The sequence below is a fragment of the Carcharodon carcharias genome, chromosome 6, assembly GCF_017639515.1.
Source record: "Carcharodon carcharias isolate sCarCar2 chromosome 6, sCarCar2.pri, whole genome shotgun sequence".
NCBI lineage: Eukaryota > Metazoa > Chordata > Chondrichthyes > Lamniformes > Lamnidae > Carcharodon > Carcharodon carcharias.
In genome coordinates, this window is record NC_054472.1 from 167126858 (window position 1) to 167143269 (window position 16412).

The 16412-nt window shown below is 43.4% G+C and overlaps 1 protein-coding gene across 1 annotated transcript in view; it reads left to right on the forward strand.

The window, feature by feature from the left end:
• trpn1 (transient receptor potential cation channel, subfamily N, member 1) overlaps nucleotides 1-16412 on the forward strand; it is a 326508-nt gene that overhangs the window by 158943 nt on the left and 151153 nt on the right. Inside the window, exons 7-9 of the mRNA XM_041189307.1 lie at nucleotides 714-812; nucleotides 5184-5285; nucleotides 8548-8649. Coding sequence (XP_041045241.1) covers nucleotides 714-812; nucleotides 5184-5285; nucleotides 8548-8649 — 303 coding nt within the window. The remainder of the gene's footprint in view (nucleotides 1-713; nucleotides 813-5183; nucleotides 5286-8547; nucleotides 8650-16412) is intronic.

A 16412-nucleotide genomic window follows, 5' to 3' on the forward strand; every position in this document is an offset into this window, starting at 1 on the left:
TCGAAGGGTCATGAGGACTCGAAACGTCAACTCTTTTCTTCTCCGCCGATGCTGCCAGACCTGCTGAGTTTTTCCAGATAATTCTGTTTTTGTCTGTCTTTTAGTGTTGTTCTTCTGGGAGTCCTGTGCTGTTTGCCTCAGGCAATCTTTGTATCTAATAACAAGCACAATAGCAGCAAATTTCATATTGCTGCTCTCTTTGGTTTGAAGATGACTTGCACTGTTTCTGCCAGGCTTGAACTGGATTTGTAGATTATATGGAATCCATTTGACTTTGTGTCTTAGTACAAAATGAGTGCTAGTGAATCACAGCTCCTCATGCATCTCTCATGATTCTTATTTCCATTGCCTTCAATAAATATATAAAATTCTGCATATTACAGAGCTCTAACACTCTTGGCATCCAGTGTATTATCAAGTGACTCAAAAATCAGTCATCTGTAATTCTTTCTGGGCACACATGGCTGGAGAGAGAAACAGACTTAAGGGCTATTGACTTGAAACATTAACTTTTTTTCTCTCTCGGCCTGATCTGCTGAGTATTTCCAGCACTTTCTGTTTTTGTTTCATATTTTCAGCCTCCACTGCGTTTTGCTGTTGTGATCGACTCACTTGGTTGTTTATTTCAGTGGAAATTGCAGGATCATGAATTTTAAGCATATGTACTTTAAGATGAAAATAAACTGCACCTAATTTTCTGACTTACTTTTCAGGACAATGGTGACACAGTCTTGCACGTTTGCTGCAGAAAAAAAGATACAGAACTGGCTAAACTCTTGGTGGAGTTAGGTGCTGGTGTTGACTTTCAAAATGTGAGTACAGAAGAATGATGGCCATTTCGACTGTTGCTGGCTGGTAAGGATCAAGGTAGCAGCCTGAATCTATGCAGGAGAAAATTCCTTCTTAACCGCTAGCACAGTCAACAACTGAATCACCTAGGCTGCAGAAGCTGAAAGATTAATATTCCAGAAATTTCCATGGGTGGGTTATTTCTTACTTTGCCCTTATTTCTATTTCCTTAATACAGCAAAGACTGCTTTAACACAAGCAATTATATACAAATGTAATCTTCTCCTTCATAAGATTTTGTTATCAGTCACACCCTACTGAATTAGTTCAGTAAACAGGCATCATCTTTGATCACTGACAAAAGATTTTTTTTCTGTTTTTCCTATATGTTGGTAAGACTTTTCCAAGTCAAGGCAGATAGGTGGCAGAAATATAATGTAGAAAAGTGCGAAGTGATATATCTTGGTATGAATAATGAGGAGAGGCAATATAAATTAGCAGGGTATAATTCCATAAGGGGTACAGGAACCGAGTTCCTGCTTATATTACTGGACTAGCAATCCAGAGGCCTGGACTAATAAGCCAGAGACCCGAGAAGATGGTGGATCTGTCCCCTGGCTTAAAAGTCAGGGGTGAGTCCACATTCAATTAGCTTGGAAACAATGACGCTATTTCACGTTGTTCAGGCAATTAGTTGCCCAAGGTCATGGATTCTAACCCCTGAGGCAGGATATCCTATGTCCAAGAGCTACCAGCCAATCAGAGATGGAAGCTCATCAGCCCCAGCAGCATCACTGGGAGCAGTGGCCACTGCTGGAACTGCAGCAGTCACGGAAGTTGGACTTGAAAGTAAGTGGGGCTGTCTCACCAGGGCCAAGCTTGCAATGGAGGCAGAATCAATTGTGGCTTTCAAAGGGAAATTGGATAAGCAACTGAAGAGAAAAGAATTGTAGGGCTACAGTAGAAGGGCCAGAGAATGGAGCTAGCCAACATGCTCTTGCAGAGAGTTGGCCTATGGTATCCTATTAGAGCGTCCTTCAAACTTCATGGTAGCTTGTCTGAGAGACTGAAGGTATGCATTCCATGTTTCCGCCTGAGCATCAAAACCTCCTTCCACAGTTTGGGGAGTCTTCAGCTCAGACATGGCAGATGGATCCCAAACAGTATAAGCTTTCAACACAAGGAGAATACTGGTTAAAAAAAATAATGGCTGAATTAAGAACTTACAGCTAACTTAAAGGCAAAGCTGAGATATTTTACATATAAAAAGGAGCTGTGATGACTCGAGTTGTACAAATGTCAGTTGAGGATAATTGAAATGAGAGGCAGAAATTAACAGCAAGATAGATTGTAGATAGCAGCATAGGGGCAGGAGTAGGCCATTCAGCCCATCGAGCCTGCTCCACCAGTCAGCTAGATCATGGCTGATTGTCTACCTCAATGCCATTTTCCCATGCTATCCCCATATTCCTTGATGTCATTAGTATCTAGAAATCTATCAAGCTTTGTCCTGAACTTTCCTGCCTTGGATAGATCCAAATGTTAATTGTGGGAGCGGAGCGTAAAGACACTTTGAGTGGTAAACCAGGTAGATACTTGGAAAATGAGAAAATAACATATGTGTTTAATTTTTGCTTTATTCATTCATGGAATGTGGGTTCGCTGGCTAGGCCAGCATTTATTGTCTATACCTAATTGCCCTTGAGAAGGTGGTGGTGAGCTGCCTTCTTGAATCGCTGCAGTCCATGTGGTTTAGATACACCCACGGTGCTGTAAGGGAGAGAGTTCCAGGATTTTGACCCAGCGACAGTGAAGGAACGGCAATATATTTCCAAGTCAGGGTGGTGAGTGGCTTGGAGGGGAACTTATAGGTCCAAGTGTCTGCTGCCCTTGTCCTTCTATATGGTAGCGGTTGTGGTTTTGTAAGATGCTGTCTAAGGAGGCTTGGTGAGTTCCTGCAGTGCAACTTGTAGATGGTTCCCACTGCTACCATTGTTTGTCGGTGCTGGAGGGAATGGATGTTTGTGGATGGGGTGCCAGTCCAGTGGACTGCTTTGTCCTGGATGTTGTCAAGCTTCTTGAGTGTTGTTGGAGCTGCACTCATACAGAGAAGCGGAGAGCATTCCATCACACTCCTGACTTGTATCTTGTAGATGGTGGACAGGCTTTGGGGAGTCAGGAAGTGAGTTACTCGCCACAAGGTTCCTAGCTTCTGACCTGCTTTTGTAGCCACAGTATTCATATGGCTAGTCCAGTTCAGTTTCTGATCAGTGGTAACTCCCAGTATGTTCAGCGATGATAATGCCATTGAATGTCATGGGGCCATGTTTATATTCTCTCTTGATGGGGATGGTCATTACCTGTCACTTGTGTGGCGCAAATGTTACTTGCCACTTATCATCCCAAACCTGGATATTGACCAGGTCTTGCTGCATTTGAACATGGACTGTGAACAATACCCCAGCCCTCAAAAACTGCAGGCAAATGTTAGCTATAATAAAGTTCACAATGGAATTAATAAAATCTTATGTTTTATAAGTAATTGCTCCAATCTATGTTAACATCAAATAATTAGTTAAAGTAGTAGCTATCGTAATTGAGAAAGTTCTGCAAGTGACATTTTAAAGGCTAAAGGTACATTGACTTAATGGATAAATCAGTAGCTAGATTGAGGAATAATTCAGTGATAGAGGATAGTGTCAAACAGTGCTGCCTCAGGGAAACAACTAGTGGGGTTTCATAAAGCTAGTCTTATGTTCCCTACCCTTCACACAATTCAAAAGTGAAATGGAGGAGGGAGTTTCTTATACCAGAAACAATACCTGTAAATGGACATAAGTGATATGACCTGGTGCCAGTACATGAGACTGGAATAATAAGCTGTTGAACTGCTTTTGAAGTGGAGGAACATAAGGAAAATGAATTCAGATATGATGAAACCAGGTAAGCACACATTCATGTTCCCATTCATGTTCCTGCCCAGGTGTTAAGAATCATGCCCCATCTATGGCATGCTGTACTTCACAAGTTAAATCAACTGTATTTTAAAGTTGGAATGATTCCTGGACTTTTGTTTGGTTATTTTTAGGGGCATAAAGAAATTTCCCTATTTTGCCCGAAAATTGGTAAAGTTTTACATGGTCACTGGTGGGAATTGGGTTGCTTTGGCTTCTGCATCTACTTAAATATTTCAAAGACAGAAAAGGGGACAACAAACATTCTTTGAGCTTTGCCAGTCAAATATCATCCAGGTGTACATCTTGCTTTGTTGGGGCTGTATTTTTCTTTTGATTCAGGAAGCACAAATTACAAATTTCAAATATCGCCAACATTAACACAATTAGCAATTTGCTGCTGTAAAGGAAATATCATTTTTTCCCCAATATTACTGCAGGATACTGAAGCAGACTTATGGGGACTATGTGTATGTGTGTCTGTGTGTGTGTGTGCCTAGTTTAATTGAACTGCAGATAATCAGACTGCATCAAAAGGGATTGGGTGTAAAACAGGCATTTGAAATGGAGATGGATAAGGTAGGATGAAGTCTCAGCAGATACAGTGTGAATGGAATTTGCATTTTTAGATAAATGGAGAGGTTGTTTGATTTCCAAAGGGACATGATAAGATGTTTACAACTGGCAAGGTAAAGCAAAGATATTAAGTTAATTTTTCCTGAAAGTGCTGGCCATAATGACAAAATTAATGATTTTTATATTCTGGGAAAAGTGACTTCCAAAGCAAGGGTGAAACAATGTGATTCACAGATCATAAGGGAAAAATATACTTAAAGAAAGATAGAAAGTTGTATGTGGTGTGGTTAGGTGAGATTTTGGAAGGTGCATTGTGTGAAACAGACTTGTGGGAAAAGCCTCTAGCCACCCTGGAGAAGCTTGCTGCTCCAGTAATCAAGGTTTTGTTAAAAGCCTATGGAGTTTCAATGTCCAGTGAGATGGAGAAAGAAGCTGTGAAATACCTCCCTTAAAGCAACAGTGGGTGCTTGTGGTAATATTGCTGGATGTTTTATAGATTAAGGATCAATTTGGAGTGTTGCCTGAAAGGTGTGCGTAGTTGGGAGTTTAGTTAAGTAGAAATCTTGTGAGAACTGTTATAAAACTAAATGTAACTGTGTAAATGTAGTCTTTTTTGTTTAAGCTTTCTTTAGTTTGTTAATAAATGTTTTAAATTAATCTTTAAAATTTCTAAAGGTGGTAGTGGACTCATTACTTCTGACTTCAGTGCACAAACCTTCTCGTTATAAACACAAATTGCAAAATCGTTGTGTCAGCGTGGCCAAGTTTCCCTTTGGGATTTGGTTAGCCTAGCAAATACCACCTGCCATTTCACAACACTGCATAGTTACTTCACTTCAACCTTTGCTTGTTTCTTCAATGCAGGATGACGGCCAGACTCCCTTACATGTTGCTGCCTGTGAAGGAGATGAATTTATGCTGAAGTTCTTCTACCAGTACAAAGCCAACCCAAACATTGCAGACAAGGTACATTTAGTATTCAGTTTGCATCAATTAAAATGATAATAAGAAACAAGAATTCAATGTTTTCTGTCCAAGTACAGGACTGTGTACTGAGAGAGCGCTACACTGTTGGTATTGCTGTTTTTTTGATGGGATGTTAAAGCAAGTCCCCTCTGGACATATAAAATCCCATGGCACCATTCGAAAAAGAGCAAGCTACCCCTCCTAGTCCCTGGCATCCTGGCCAATAATTATCCATCAACCAACATCACTAAAAAGAGATTACCTAGTCATTAACCCATTGTTGATTGTGGAAACCTGCTCCCTGCAAATTGTCTGCCACATTTTCTATAGAGACTGCACTTCAAAAAATGCTCAACTGAGCATTCTGAGGTCAGGAATAGTGCTATATAAATGTAAGTCCTTGTTTTCTTCACATATGTGATTTCTATTCGGAAAACACACAGCAGCATACGTTATGATTTAAGGAAAGGCCCCAAATAAATGAAGCTCAGAGCTTCAGAAATACAAAATGATATAAAAAGAAAACAAAAGGAAATACAAAAATGGTAAGTTCTGACTGTTAGAAAAAATGTTCTTAGGATATTGATGGTATTAATGAGCTGGTATTTAAGGTCCATTCATGAGAACAGTAAGAGGGCGACATGCTCCTTTCATTGAAGGACATTAGTAAACTTTTATGACAATCCAGCATGATCATCTCCTAGCCCAGCAATTATCAAATTTATTGAACTGTGAGGAAGAACTGGAGAAACTTGAATGTTTTTAGCCTGGGAGAAAGAAGTCCAAGTGGTAATACCTGAGTGCTATCTAGATTAATGAAGGTGCAGAAAAGGTAATCCAGAGTATGACTATTGCTGAAAAAGGGAAATGTCAAAGCTTTTCACCTTACACTCATCAGGACACTTGACGAGAATACCAATATAAGGGGAAAACAATAATTCATACTATAGGTGAAGACAGTGCTAATTGGTTGGCAAGTGGACTCTTACTAATAGAGGCATTGCCATGGAGAATGCATCGGTGATGGTGACTGACAGTTAACTGCCAAGCATTGTTTGAAATTTAAACTAGGCAGCTTGACCCTGATCAGTCAAGGCATTGCCCTGAGGAATGAGTCAGCAAATGGCTGTCAGTTATTTTGTTTAGCTGAAACAGGCACAAAGTGTGTATGTGTTCTTTCTGTCTGCAAAGAGCTGGTCCCTATGTATCAATATATGTAGCTTCCAATACATGCAAATGTGCCACACTGCGAGCCCAACAGACAATCTTAAATTGGTTGTCAGCATAATTCTTAGCAAACTGAAGATTATTTAGCAAACGCTGTCCAATCATGGAATCACATCTAATGTTGGACACTGTGTTTTGAGTTTTGCAAGTATGGGCTGGTTGGGTACGGTCTGTACCTTGCCTGTTGTGAACAGCAGCTGGGACATGCTGTTTGATATAATCCGCCAGTCTTTCGGATGTACAGCCTACACACCTAGTGTCACACTGACACTGAAGTTCATTTACTGGAAGCTACTACCAAATGACTATTTGCATATCTGAGACAGAGGTACAACAAGGACCAAATTCGGGATATCAACAACATAGATCAACTTACAGGTAAGCTAAGAGCAGCTGAGCTATCTATTGAATTTCTCCAATTGTATATTAAGCCCAAGGATGTGCCAGTTTTCGTTCCCAAACATATCAATAATGTTTGCAAAGAACATGACCCTGTGTATTAATGTATGTAGCTTTCAGGACATGAGTACAAGATGAAAAGCTTTGTCATGTGTGTTTTTTTCAGCAATACTCAGGCTCTGTACTACCGAACGACTATTTAATCCAGAATAGTTCCTTAATCAGACTGCAGCAATGTAGTGAGGGGGCACAGGTTCAAACAAGTAAAAGATTGTTTAGGACTGATTTTAAGAAATGCATCTCCACACAAATGTGTGAAATAGAAGAGAGGAGACAAAAACAATTTAAAAAAACAATTGGATACTACAGTGGGGGTAATTTCATGATCATAGAATCATAGAATGGTTACGGCGCAGAAGGAGGTTATTGTCTATGCCAACCCTCTGCAAGAGCTGGGTTGCCAGTGCCACTCCCTAAATTTTCGCAGTAGCCCTTCAAATCTTCTCTTTTCCGAATAACTATTCAATTCCCTCTTGAATGCCTCGATTGAACCTGCCTCCACATACTCCCAGGCAGTGCAATCCAGATCCTAACCACTCACTGCGTGAAAAGGTTTTTCCCCGTGTCACCTCATGAATCGGCTTAAATTGGCATCCTCTGGTTCTCGACCCTTCTGCCAATAGGAAGTTTCTCTTCATCTGTTCTATCTTCTAAATCCTTCATGATTTTGAACACCTCAATCAAGTCTCCTCTCGACTTTATTTTCTCTAAGGAGCACAGCCCCAGTTTTACCTGTCTCTCCATTTAACTGAAGTCCCTCATCCCCTGAACCATTCTCGTAAAATGGAGTGCAGGCAAGTTTGGTGAGAGGGGAGGAGTTCAGTGAAGATGGGGAAGGAGGTGTTTGTTTTCTTTTTCTATCTTTCTCACCCAGGAGGAATTGGTTCTTCTCTATTTTCTACTGCAGGGGGAGGAGTCAGTTGCTTGGTGAGTATCTGGTAAGTGGCTAAGGTCCATTCTTTTCCTAAGGTTTAAAATAGCATACAAATTGGTGGTAAAGTTAATAAAATATATAAAAAATCAACAAAAATAAGTGAATAATATAATTAAGTAAATAATTAAAACACATTAAGGATGGCAGGGCACATGATGTGTCAAGGGTGCAGCATGTGAAGCTCCTGGATAACAATGTGATCCAGGGCAAACATGCAGAGGTGGATGGATTTTTGTTAGTCAAGGGAATCAAAGGTTATCGGGGATAGGTGGGAATGTAGGCGGAACAGGCTTGAGGAGCCGAGTGGCCTACTTCTGCTCCTATTTTGTATGTTTTCTGCAACCTCTCCAATGCTTCCTAAAGTGTGGTGCCAGAATTGGACACAATAGTTGAAGGCAAACCAGATCTCCCTGTATGGTTGAAGTAAATTTGGGCGTAAAACCTTCCTCATGGAATTTTATTTACTTGTGGACAATGAAATGCAGACTGCAGGGAATATATTATTAAAAAAATCAATCTGCAAGGCTTTAATAAACACAACCAGTACACGCAAAGCAATAAGGAGCTCTTGGTCAAAAATATGGAATTGCAGTGAATTTTATATTGATTTAATACGGACCAATGCCTCCTCCTATGTTACAGCTTGACCGGTCCCCATTACACGTCGCTGCAGAGCGAGGACACACCAATGTGGTGGAAGTATTGACCGGGAAATTCAAGTCTAATGTGTTGGCCCGAACCAAGGTACTTCCTTCCGTACACAGTTTTCAAATGCTGGCATGTATCCCTGGTGACTAACTAAACTGAATTTATAAAGCGCGCAATGTATTTTAATCTGAGTTAGGCACAAGGCAGGTACAAATACATGAAAATTATGGGCAGGAAATGGCGATTAAACTCTTCCTACCATCTCACTGTCATTAATCATGGGGAAAGGGAAAAATAGAAAAACCCAGGTGCAATAAATGGAGAAAAATTACTATGGAAAAGAAAAACCCTCTCTCTTTATTGGAAAGCAGCCGGGGTCTTCAATCTATCCTGTTTGTCACCAAATATTTACATAAATCTGAAGATTCTCTGTCACCAGGAGCTGAATAAAGGTAAGCAACCCAGAAGAAGTTTTGTTAAAAATAAATAAATGTCTCTAATTGTGCAGAAAACATAGCTGCAGTATCTCCCCCACCATCAGCCCCAAGGGCAGTGATCCACCTTTATATATTTTTTTGGAAAAGGGCAATGTTCGAGGTTAATTTGAAAAAAAAACATAAATTATGGAATGAAATCAGGAAAATGTGCATGTTCCCAGTGTCCTTCCCCAATGGGACATGAAACACCCACACAGGGAGGAATCTTACCCCCTTAGCTCCTGCCAGATTTCCTAGTGAGTGGGCTTTGCCAACTCTCTTTCCCAGACCAATGGTATTAGCATCCCACCTCTGGGCTCCCCAACCAATAGGAAGCGGGGTGGGGGTGGGGGAGGTGCAGAATTAAGGATTTTGAATTAAAGAGGCAATGACATGAGTTACAGCTCAACAAGCTGCAGCACAACCACAGGAATTGAGAGGGGACCTGGGAAGGCTTTCCTCTGGGTTTTTCACTCCTACCTGGAGGCCCTGCTGTGGGATCTGAGGAACTGCAGTGAGGTGAACTCTCCCAGCGATGGGAAACTAGTGGCTTTTCCCAAAGTCCTTCCCTGATTTACATCAGATACCCACCCAGCATTAAAGCTTGTGTTTGACAGTCTTTTTTTCTGACTAGTAAGATCTGGGGTCACATCTTCATGTGAATAAGAATGAAAAAACCCCAGTTTTGGAAGATTTCAAGAAATTATAGTCTAGAAATTGCTTTTAGTAATATAACAAACTCTAAACACATTCACACAATTTTGTCTTTTTTTGCTATGTTCACATGGATGTGTTAAACAATTTAAAGTAAACAGATTATAATTTAGTTTAAAATAGCACTCAGAGGATTGTCATACATATGTTAAGCATTTGTCCATTAATAGTCTTAATAAAATTCTAAGCGTGTGTCAAAATGCTTTTTGGCAATATTAAATTAAACAACAATAGGTGCAGATTGAGGTGCTGTTCAGTGTTTTTTTAAAGAAACAATTAAATATAAGCAGGGCAGATTTCATAACATGGGGACTCGGTACAATGAATAAGACATAACCTGAGATAAGAACAAAAAAACTGCGGATGCTGGAAATCCAAAACAAAAACAGAATTACCTGGAAAAACTCAGCAGGTCTGGCAGCATCGGCGGAGAAGAAAAGAGTTGACGTTTCGAGTCCTCATGACCCTTCGACAGAACTTGCGTTCGAGTCCAAGAAAGAGTTGAAATATAAGCTGGTTTAAGGTGTGTGTGTGGGGGGCGGAGAGATAGAGAGACAAAGAGGTGGGGGCGGGGTGGGGGTGTGTGGTTGTAGGGACAAACAAGCAGTGATAGAAGCAGATCATCAAAAGATGTCAACGACAATAGTACAATAGAACACATAGGTGTTAAAATTAAAGTTGGTGATATTATCTAAACGAATGTGCTAATTAAGAATGGATGGTAGGGCACTCAAGGTATAGCTCTAGTGGGTTTTTTTTTAATTTTAATATATAATGGGAATAGGTGGGAAAAGGAAAATCTTTATAATTTATTGGAAAAAAAAGGGAAGGGGGAAACAGAAAGGGAGTGGGGATGGGGGAGGGAGCTTACGACCTAAAGTTGTTGAATTCAATATTCAGTCCAGAAGGCTGTAAAGTCCCTAGTCGGAAGATGAGGTGTTGTTCCTCCAGTTTGCATTGGGCTTCACTGGAACAATGCAGCAAGCCTAGGACAGACATGTGGGCAAGAGAGCAGGGTGGAGTGTTGAAATGGCAAGCGACAGGGAGGTTTGGGTCATTCTTGCGGACAGACCGCAGGTGTTCTGCAAAGTGGTCGCCCAGTTTACGTTTGGTCTCTCCAATGTAGAGGAGACCACATTGGGAGCAACGGATGCAGTAGACTAAGTTGGGGGAAATGCAAGTGAAATGCTGCTTCACTTGAAAGGAGTGTTTGGGTCCTTGGACGGTGAGGAGAGAGGAAGTGAAGGGGCAGGTGTTGCATCTTTTGCGTGGGCATGGGGTGGTGCCATAGGAGGGGGTTGAGGAGTAGGGGGTGATGGAGGAGTGGACCAGGGTGTCCCGGAGGGAGCGATCCCTATGGAATGCCGATAAGGGGGGTGAAGGGAAGATGTGTTTGGTGGTGGCATCATGCTGGAGTTGGCGGAAATGGCGGAGGATGATCCTTTGAATGCGGAGGCTGGTGGGGTGATAAGTGAGGACAAGGGGGACCCTATCATGTTTCTGGGAGGGAGGAGAAGGCGTGAGGGCGGATGCGCGGGGGATGGGCCGGACACGGTTGAGGGCCCTGTCAACGACCGTGGGTGGAAAACCTCGGTTAAGGAAGAAGGAGGACATGTCAGAGGAACTGTTTTTGAATGTAGCATCATCGGAACAGATGCGACGGAGGCGAAGGAATTGAGAGAATGGGATGAAGTCCTTACAGGACGCAGGGTGTGAGGAGCTGTAGTCGAGATAGCTGTGGGAGTCGGTGGGTTTGTAATGGATATTGATGGACAGTCTATCACCAGAGATTGAGACAGAGAGGTCAAGGAAGGGAAGGGAAGTGTCAGAGATGGACCACGTGAAAATGATGGAGGGGTGGAGATTGGAAGCAAAATTAATAAATTTTTCCAAGTCCTGACGAGAGCATGAAGCGGCACCGAAGTAATCATCGATGTACCGGAGAAAGAGTTGTGGAAGGAGGCCGGAGTAGGACTGGAACAAGGAATGTTCCACATACCCCATAAAGAGACAGGCATAGCTGGGGCCCATGCGGGTACCCATAGCCACACCTTTTATTTGGAGGAAGTGAGAGGAGTTGAAGGAGAAATTGGTCAGTGTGAGAACAAGTTCAGCCAGACGGAGGAGAGTAGTGTTGGATGGGGATTGTTCGGGCCTCTGTTCGAGGAAGAAACTAAGGGCCCTCAGACCATCCTGGTGGGGGATGGAGGTGTAGAGGGATTGGACATCCATGGTGAAGAGGAAGCGGTTGGGGCCAGGGAACTGGAAATTGTTGGTGACGTAAGGTGTCAGAGGAATCACGGATGTAGGTGGGAAGGGACTGGACAAGGGGAGAGAGAAGGGAGTCAAGATAACGAGAAATGAGTTCTGTGGGGCAGGAGCAAGCTGAGACGATCGGTCTACCGGGGCAGTTCTGTTTGTGGATTTTGGGTAGGAGATAGAAGCGGGCCGTCCGAGGTTGGGCGACTATCAGGTTGGAAGCTGTGGGAGGGAGATCCCCAGAGGAGATGAGGTCAGTGACAGTCCTGGAAACAATGGCTTGATGTTCAGTGGTGGGGTCATGGTCCAGGGAGACCATGACCCCACCACTGAACATCAAGCCATTGTTTCCAGGACTGTCACTGACCTCATCTCCTCTGGGGATTTCCCTCCCACAGCTTCCAACCTGATAGTCGCCCAACCTCGGACGGCCCGCTTCTATCTCCTACCCAAAATCCACAAACAGAACATCCCGGTAGACCGATCATCTCAGCTTGCTCCTGCCCCACAGAACTCATTTCTCATTATCTTGACTCCCTTCTCTCTCCCCTTGTCCAGTCCCTTCCCACCTACATCCGTGATTCCTCTGACACCTTACGTCACATCAGCAATTTCCAGTTCCCTGGCCCCAACCGCTTACTCTTCACCATGGACGTCCAATCCCTCTACACCTCCATCCCCCCACCAGGATGGTCTGAGGGCCCTTAGCTTCTTCCTCGAACAGAGGCCCGAACAATCCCCATCCACCACTACTCTCCTCCGTCTGGTTGAACTTGTTCTCACACTGAACAATTTCTCCTTCAACTCCTCTCACTTCCTCCAAATAAAAGGTGTGGCTATGGGTACCCGCATGGGCCCCAGCTATGCCTGTCTCTTTATGGGGTATGTGGAACATTCCTTGTTGCAGTCCTACTCCGGCCCCCTTCCACAACTCTTTCTCCGGTACATCGATGATTACTTCGGTGCCGCTTCATGCTCTCGTCAGGACTTGGAAAAATTTATTAATTTTGCTTCCAATCTCCACCCCTCCATCATTTTCACGTGGTCCATCTCTGACATTTCCCTTCCCTTCCTTGACCTCTCTGTCTCAATCTCTGGTGATAGACTGTCCACCAATATCCATTACAAACCCACCGACTCCCACAGCTATCTCGACTACAGCTCCTCACACCCTGCGTCCTGTAAGGACTCCATCCCATTCTCTCAATTCCTTCGCCTCCGTCGCATCTGTTCCGATGATGCTACATTCAAAAACAGTTCCTCTGACATGTCCTCCTTCTTCCTTAACCGAGGTTTTCCACCCACGGTCGTTGACAGGGCCCTCAACCGTGTCCGGCCCATCCCCGCGCATCCGCCCTCACGCCTTCTCCTCCCTCCCAGAAACATGATAGGGTCCCCCTTGTCCTCACTTATCACCCCACCAGCCTCCGCATTCAAAGGATCATCCTCCGCCATTTCCGCCAACTCCAGCATGATGCCACCACCAAACACATCTTCCCTTCACCCCCCTTATCGGCATTCCGTAGGGATCTCTCCCTCCGGGACACCCTGGTCCACTCCTCCATCACCCCCTACTCCTCAACCCCCTCCTATGGCACCACCCCATGCCCACGCAAAAGATGCAACACCTGCCCCTTCACTTCCTCTCTCCTCACCGTCCAAGGACCCAAACACTCCTTTCAAGTGAAGCAGCATTTCACTTGCATTTCCCCCAACTTAGTCTACTGCATCCGTTGCTCCCAATGTGGTCTCCTCTACATTGGAGAGACCAAACGTAAATTGGGCGACCACTTTGCAGAACACCTGCGGTCTGTCCGCAAGAATGACCCAAACCTCCCTGTCGCTTGCCATTTCAACACTCCACCCTGCTCTCTTGCCCACATGTCTGTCCTTGGCTTGCTGCATTGTTCCAGTGAAGCCCAACGCAAACTGGAGGAACAACACCTCATCTTCCGACTAGGGACTTTACAGCCTTCTGGACTGAATATTGAATTCAACAACTTTAGGTCGTAAGCTCCCTCCCCCATCCCCACTCCCTTTCTGTTTCCCCCTTCCCTTTTTTTTCCAATAAATTATAAAGATTTTCCTTTTCCCACCTATTCCCATTATATATTAAAATTAAAAAAAAACCCACTAGAGCTATACCTTGAGTGCCCTACCATCCATTCTTAATTAGCACATTCGTTTAGATAATATCACCAACTTTAATTTTAACACCTATGTGTTCTATTGTACTATTGTCGTTGACATCTTTTGATGATCTGCTTCTATCACTGCTTCTTTGTCCCTACAACCACACACCCCCACCCCCCCCCCCCCTCCACCTCTCTGTCTCTCTATCTCTCCGCCCCCCACACACACACCTTAAACCAGCTTATATTTCAACTCTTTCTTGGACTCGAACGCAAGTTCTGTCGAAGGGTCATGAGGACTCGAAACGTCAACTCTTTTCTTCTCCGCCGATGCTGCCAGACCTGCTGAGTTTTTCCAGGTAATTCTGTTTTTGTTTAAGACATAACCTGATTTGGGAGAGCTTATCTTGTCTGACAAAATGTCCCACGAGAATCATTTTGATGACATAAAGTTCACCAGAGAATTAAATTCAGAATTTAGACTTGACCTCCATCTGTGTCACTCCAGGTTTCGGGTTTCACCGTCCTGAGCCAAGCAGCCAGCTGTGTGGGTGATGCCAGCTGGGTAACTACCAATTAATACCAATTAGCAGCAAACAGTCTTACAGGCATCCATTCACCAGAAGCTTGTGGGCCTAAGGAAGAGTTGTGCATGGCTCTGAAAAGTTCCAGCCAGGTCCTGGGAAATACTTGTCAAGGACAAATCATGCCTGTCCCACCTGGTTGGGCTAATGCTCAGCCCGAGATCAGTTCATTCCATCTGTCTGCATTGGGCTGAATTTTCTGAGGCCGAGAGGCGGTGGGTTAGGGGGGGACATGAATGGCTCGCCCCCATGGAATGAAGGTCCACTGAAAGCTGACTCGCTCCGTGCAAGCCCGCCCCAGAGTCATAACATGCTGTGGGCAGGCTCAGCTGACTCAGTGAGATTTCCGCCCCTCACTGGGGAGGAAGTCCAGCCCCCGGGAGTTGCCGGCCAATTGGACTCTAGCAGTCCCAGCTGCACCAAGAGCTCAGTAATGGATGCTGCCAGAACTGTAACCAGTCCCAAGAAGAATGCTGTATAGTTATGATCACAGCCAGTGTTAATTGTGGCGCAAACCAAACCCCAGAGGGAAACTTGCTTTACGAACCACAATGTTATTTTTTTGTATTCTAATAAGAAGATGATGTACTGATCTCAGCAGTAAGAGGTCCAGTAACACTTTTGGATTTTTAAAAATTAAAGGTAAAAGTCTTATTAAAAAAAAGAAAATGTAAGCACACAAGATTACAGTTACACAATTATGGTTAGTCTTACAAAACATTCCCCAAAACTCCCTACTTTTCCAAACCAACAAGTAAACACTTCCCAGGCAACACTCCCTTATAGATATTTAAATATGGAATCCAGTAATATCACACAAGGCAGACTGCTATAGCTTCAGTAAAGGTGTACTACGTGACCTGCACCCTCTGCCACTTTGCTATGGAATTCTGCTTGCTGCAGCCCAAGACCTCTCAGCAGCTCAAACAGTTCCAGCTATCTCCAGCCATCTCCAGCTTAATCGACAGCTATCCAACTCAATAGCTATTTCTTGCTCTCTCTCCCACAACAGCTATTCACAATAACTTAATACACCTTTTTCCCTTTCATTTCAGTCCATTGTTCTCACATACCTTTGAAACTCAAACCCTTCTAAATATAAGATCTTTTATGGCATTAATATTTAATATATAGTATATTAAAATAATATATTAAATATAAGACCTTTCATGTGGTATTGTCATTGGACTAGTACTCCAGGTACCCAGGGTGAAGCTTTGGGGACCCGGGTTCAAATTCCACCATGGCTGATGGTGCCATTTGAATTCAGTAAAAAATCTGGAATTAAAAGTCTAAAGATGACCATGAAACCATTGCCGGTTGTCGTAAAAACCCATCTGGTTCACTAATGTCCTTTAGGGAAGAAAATCTGCCATTTTTAGCTAGTCTGGCCTACATATGACTCCATACCCACAGCAATGTGGTTGACTCTTAAATTCCCTCTGAAATGCCACTCAGTTCTCAAGGGATGGATGATAAATGCTGGCCCAGTCAGCGACACCCACATCCCATGAATGAATAATTTAAAAAATGTTTCCATCTTGTCTTTGCTTTTGGGTCAATAAAAATATAATATCCCCACCACTATTTACCTATGGACTCCTGCAAGATGCAAACATTTTCCTTGTTACCTCTGACTCTCCTTTGAAATTCAACAATCCCCCAGTTTAGCTAAAGATACAACTGTTAGATCT